Consider the following 6,000-nt stretch of genomic DNA (forward strand, 5'->3'; position numbering starts at 1 on the left):
TCTTGTTTCTAATGCCTGTGTTTCTGGCTCCCTAAACATATGCTAAGTCTGTCAGTAAGCAATTTGATGTAGAAATAGTCTTTCAAAGTCTTTAAAATATGGAGAGAAATTTATATGAAGAGAAGTAAAGAAAGAGCTGTTGAATAAAACATAGCTTTTGCTATTTGAACAGATTTTCTACCTTGGCCAATTGTCTCTTATACAGTAAGGGTTTTCTTTAAAGGATATGAACTGACATCTTATATATAAAAAAATATTAGAGTTATAGTGTGCCACAGCATGAATAGGGTCTCACACTCTGACCAAATCTAGGAGTACAGCTTGTTTATATCTTCAAATGTTAGAAAAAGCATTGACCAAATCAATAACTAGGCCATTGGTATATTAGGTGGCTATGATATCATCTCCGTATAAAATGATACTGGTAAGTGCACATGTCCCCTCCTTCACTGCCTAAATCTGTACACATGCTGACTATAACAATGGGATGTTATCTGAGGGCTTTAACCTGGAAGAATCCTTTACACTGATTCTTGCCACTCATGTCTACACTAGACAAGAAGAAACAGATGATCTTGAAACAACACCAAAGTCAGTTTTCTTTTCCTCACACCTCACAAAAGGACCAGGGAATGACAATGACGCAGACAGGCTAGAACTGTATAATTGGCCGGGTACCCTTGTTAAGAATGTTTTACAAATTTTTATGAGTGGTTTCACAAACACATCATACATTCTCACATCCTCAGCTGCAGATCCTTGTGTTTTAATATAGCCTCATGTGGTCTCTAAGAACAGTGACCAGTGACTCTCATAAAATTTCCTGTAACAGCCAGTAATTACTCCAGATATCCAGACCAGAACCTTTGCAAATTATGCATAATTGGATAAAACCACTAGGCTCTACTCCCAGCAGTTCAGAAAATGAATGATCAGTCTTCTTTCTATCCTACTTTCTATGAACTTCAAACACTCAATTTGCATCTCAAGATGCAAATATTTGTCAAAAGAGAGTGAAGTTACTAATCTAATAGTATGTATATCCATAAGCATCATAATTGCATTCTACTTGCCAGTGCGAATAAGTTTTAGAAATCATGACATTTTTGAATGAAATGCTCAAATTTTATTCACCATTTTGCACAGATGTGATTTCTTTCTGTACTCTTCTCCACACTGCATAAAATATTATTTTAATATAACTTAAGACAAGAATGTGACTTTCAACTTATGAAACAAATTTTCAAAGTTGTTTTCCTTTATAGATCATTAGGGCATAGCTATGACTCTGCAGTGCCTACATATCTGTATGAGCAAGTAGCCTCTAAAATGTCTCAAATGATATTAATTCTGACACAGCATATTAGTTAATGCATTTCAAGGTCTGGTTTTTCCTAGTCTAGGACAGAAACTATAAAGCATATATTACTGATGAAACATGAATATAATTATTTCCCATGCATATAAAACTATTTTACCCACTACTGTATCTTATCTTTCACTAAAAAGAATAGAAATTATTGGAATAATTCTTTGAAAGAAAATAGAAAATAAATGATAGTTTCCAGATAGCCCATCTTTAGTTTCCCATCAGAAAGGTTTACACAAGAATAGTAATACACAAAAATAATTTATAATAGCAAGGCATGATGGCTCTTGCCTTAAATCCCAGCATTCAGCAGGCAAAGGCAAGCAAATTTCTGTGATTTTTAAGGTCAGGTTCTTTTATAGAAAAAAATTTCAGGGGAGCCAGGGGTTATACAGTAAGACCATGTCTTAAAAAATAATTCACATTTTTTTCTGTTGGCCAGGATTATTGTTAAGAATGTATGTATAGATAAAACAGGGCAGATTTTCTCTATGGAGGTGACAGCAGTAAGCATATAAGTGAAGGTAGAGGAGCTAAGTGTTAGAAAGATGGGCTATCTGGAAACTGCCACAGAGCATGGTGAAGAGATCATGGGAAAGCACAGGCATAGTACTCTCATTTTCCAAGCAGTTATAAATTTTTCTCTGTATTATTCCTCAAAAAAAAACTTTTTGGGTTCACAGACTATTTACTTATGTCAACCATAAATTGAGCCTTCTTTGTCCAATATAGTCATTTGTTAAGAAGAAAATCAAATATGTAAATGATCATACTTAATAAAGTTTATGTTATAAATTTTAAAAAAAAAGAAAATAAATGATAATATCCACCTGACTCTGGACATTCTTCACACTTGTAATTGTAATTTTCACATTAGCAGCAGTAGAATTAAAAATTCTAGCTATATTTGGTGCTCTTTGCAGGTTAAGCATCTCTATGGCATAACTGTATTTGAAGATTATTTATATGCAACCAATTTTGATAACTTCGACATCATACGAATAAACAGATTCAATGGCACTGACATTCACTCAATAATTAAAATGGAAAGCGCTCGAGGAATCCGAACCTATCAAAAAAGAACTCAGCCAACAGGTAAGCCACGGGGCTCCTTAACAGCCTCCCTAACAGCAGCTTCAGTGAGAACATAGTCCTTGGGCTTCTGTATGGTGTTACAGAGGATATCATAAATTCTTTTTTGACAGCAAAAATGTACGTGCCTGCTTGATAGAATAGAATAGAGATCACTTCTCAAGTCTAAATGACAAACTACTCAGCTCCTATCAAATCGTTTCTCCAACGACAGGGTTGAAATGATGGCTCGATTTAGCCCCAGCAAACAACTTTCCGAAGTGATGTATGTAGGCAGGGAGCTCGGATGCTAAGGCTTATTTCTGAACTTTTCTACCATTTTTGAAGGCAAATTTCGAACCAGGTTATTTGCTGTGGCACTTGCCTCGTGTCCACTAGTGGTAGTTCTGGTTCTCCTGGTTTAATATTCCAATTGCTTTATGTTTTTTTAAATGCCCATTAAAAAAAAACAATTAAAGCGAACTGCAGTAGTGTTAAATATTTTTGAAAAACACAATATAATGATTTTTATAGTAGGTTAATAATGATCATCAGCAGCCCAGTTCAGGCCCAGTTAAAACACAAAGTTACTTGAAAGTAGAATATCAGCACCCCAAATTCCTGTCATCTCTCTTTAAAGATATTTCAAATTAAAACTGATCTAAAAATATTAAATATTAATGTACATCTATCTGAGGAAGTGCACTGTCCCAAACGGATTTGTAACAAATTCAGTTTTGAAGTATGAAGACAACTTTATTAGAATTCTGTAGCTTTCTGTATTTGCCAATTATCCATGGACCATTACTATGTACCAAGATTTATCCTACATGCTGGGAATATACTACTCAACTAAACACAAAGTAGCTTTTGCTTTATGGAAGTTAAGTCATATTGGAGACAATATAATACAAAATGAGTAAGTAAATTATTTATTTCATTAGAAATAATAACTACTATCAAAGAGAAAAAAAGATAGGGAAGATTTAAAGAATCAGACATGGGGAGTTGGCAATTTTTTGTCGAAGAGTTCTAACTAGAAAGATGACATGGAATAAAATCTTCAAGAAATTGAATATGAGAAGCCTGGTGATCTCTGGAGTATGCAGTGTGCAGGGAGAGATGAGTAAATTAAAAGCCATGAGGGAAGAACAAACCTAAACTCCTCTGGAGCATCCATAGGCTTATATGTCTGAAACAGAGTGACTACAGACAGGGAAGGGGGAAAATTAGAGATATCATAGATTATGTAACACGTAGGAGCTTGTAGATTATCATAAAGCTCTTTGTTTTTCTATTTCATGAAGTAGGAGTCATAAAGAATCATTCAGCAGAGTTTCATAATAACGTTTATGAACTTTCCATAGATGTATGGAATTGATGCCAGACTGTCCTGGGGAGAGGACGATGATTAGAAAAAGTGATAGATTGTTCCAAGAAAGTAGTAGTCAAGTAAATAGAAGTAGGAGTTAAATTCAGGATCTCTATAAACGTACATTGGATGGGACATAAAAGATAAAGAGTCAAGAATGAAGGCATAGGTGTTGCTAAAACATTGAAACAGGATAAATTGTAAAATTGAGAAACAAAACAATTTAGAAGAAAAGACTGAGGTCAGTCATATGGGTTATTTCAAATGTCTATTATAAACTTAAATGTAGATTTGGAGAGATACATGCATATACAAGATTATGTATTTAGTTTGGAGGAGAAGACCTGGATAGATATAGCAGTTGTAGAGATTGACATAGAAGTATTATGTAACACCATTGAATAGCTGTGAACATCCGGGAAGTAACCTGATGTGGAGAGGAGTTTCAAATAATGACACTGGAACGTATCACCAGTAAGTCAAGAAGAGAGAAGCCAAATGATGGCAGCAAGAAGCAGTTCAGAAAATCCAAATGGCCTTTGGTCTTGACAGCATGAAGCTTAGTGACTTCTGACAGTGACATTTTGATGTTAATATGTGACTAAAGTTGGTTTGAAGGAGACAGAAGGAATGGAAATGGAGAAAATGAGCAATGACCATGGAAAACCATGCACCTTAGGTTAATCAGTGCAATGAGAAGTTGTTTATTTTCCAAGTTGCATAAATACTGGAACATTTGCATACTGATAGGTGATAAAGAAAGAAAACGTAATGTAAAGGAAAAAGGGAATTGATGATGATAACAGAATGGGTTTATTACCTAAGCTACTTTTTTTTTTCATGTTACCTAAGCTACTTTAGAAGCCTTAAGACATTACACAGCAATAAAACATTCACTGAAAGAGCTTTTCACTCATTTTTTTTTCTCTTAGAAAAATGATGGATACAGAAAGAAGAAAGTATTTTTTTAAGCAAACTAGTTTGGCTATAAAATAAATTAGTCATGATCTTCACCTCTCTTTGAACTAAGAGTTGAGCACAAACTTAGTTTTACTACTAGCCAGACTCTTAGGGACACACTGATAGTACTACTTCTCTTTGGCCATGATCTTTCTTATTTTCATGGTCCTATTTACATTTTGTTCCTCCCTAACTCTAAATATTAATAAAGCACATTTTCACACCATAATTTTCTTGTGGTCTCAAATATTGAAAACATTTGTTGTGACTTAGCATTTCTCATCAGCTCAGATGATGTCTGTCCCAGTGTGACTGCCCATATGCTGATGAAGGGTAACTTTGCTCAAATCCCTATACTGGGACTTTTTTCTGCCATTTTGTTATGTTTTTCTTTCTTTTTTAATGACATTTAAATAAGCACACAAAACTTGGCTCCAAAACAAACAAAAATGTTAATTTTTTTGCATATTTATGAACACAGTAAATTAATATTTCTTTGATTTTTTTAATTTAACCCAAGAAGATTCTGTCAATCTCCCCCCTCTTCTCTGGGGTTTAATCACCCCCCCCCCATGTTATTATAGCACTCCACAGTGGGGTATGCAACATTTGCTCAGATTCCACGTCCTTACACTGTAAAGTTTACACATAATTGACTTGCCTGGTTTTCTCTCTGTTGCAGTCAGAAGCCATGCCTGTGAACTGGATGCATATGGACTGCCAGGGGGCTGTTCACACATCTGTCTCTTCAGCAGCAGTTATAAGTCACGGACCTGTCGCTGCAGGACTGGCTTCAACTTGGGGAGTGACGGCAAGTCATGCAAAAGTATGTTGCTACACATTTCGCCAGCAGGCACCTCTTCTGGAGAGTTGTGGGTGTTTTGCCTTTTTTTTTTTTTTTTTTTTTTAATTAGCAGCATCCCCATCAGTAAGAAGAACAAGAGACTTACAGTCTTACAGTGATATTTACCAGCAAGTGCATGCTAGACATTTTCCCTTCTCAAAGTCAGGATTTACCTTTCCTGGAGGCAATAAAAAGGGCGGCTCTTTAAGCTAAAGGGTTAGCAAACTTGTTCACCATAGGGATCCATCAGGGAAGATTTTAAGGGGAAAAAAATCTATTTTAGTTTTTAATTTCCTGAATGAGGTTCATGAAGTCAAGGAACTCTACCCAAGGTTGACTATATTTTTTCTCATATGTAAACTCAAATGATCTTCCAAATAGGTG

The 6,000-nt window shown here is 35.1% G+C and overlaps 1 protein-coding gene across 1 annotated transcript in view; it reads left to right on the forward strand.

Annotated features, from left to right (window-relative positions):
- The window catches only part of Lrp1b (LDL receptor related protein 1B), a 1,777,071-nt gene that overhangs the window by 1,012,627 nt on the left and 758,444 nt on the right, over nt 1-6,000 (forward strand). The window contains exons 9-10 of the mRNA XM_041674488.1: nt 2,293-2,464; nt 5,455-5,598. Coding sequence (XP_041530422.1) covers nt 2,293-2,464; nt 5,455-5,598 — 316 coding nt within the window. The remainder of the gene's footprint in view (nt 1-2,292; nt 2,465-5,454; nt 5,599-6,000) is intronic.

The sequence above is a fragment of the Microtus oregoni genome, unplaced genomic scaffold, assembly GCF_018167655.1.
Source record: "Microtus oregoni isolate MIOR12 unplaced genomic scaffold, Mior012 000025F_ref0000491, whole genome shotgun sequence".
NCBI classification, from domain to species: domain Eukaryota; kingdom Metazoa; phylum Chordata; class Mammalia; order Rodentia; family Cricetidae; genus Microtus; species Microtus oregoni.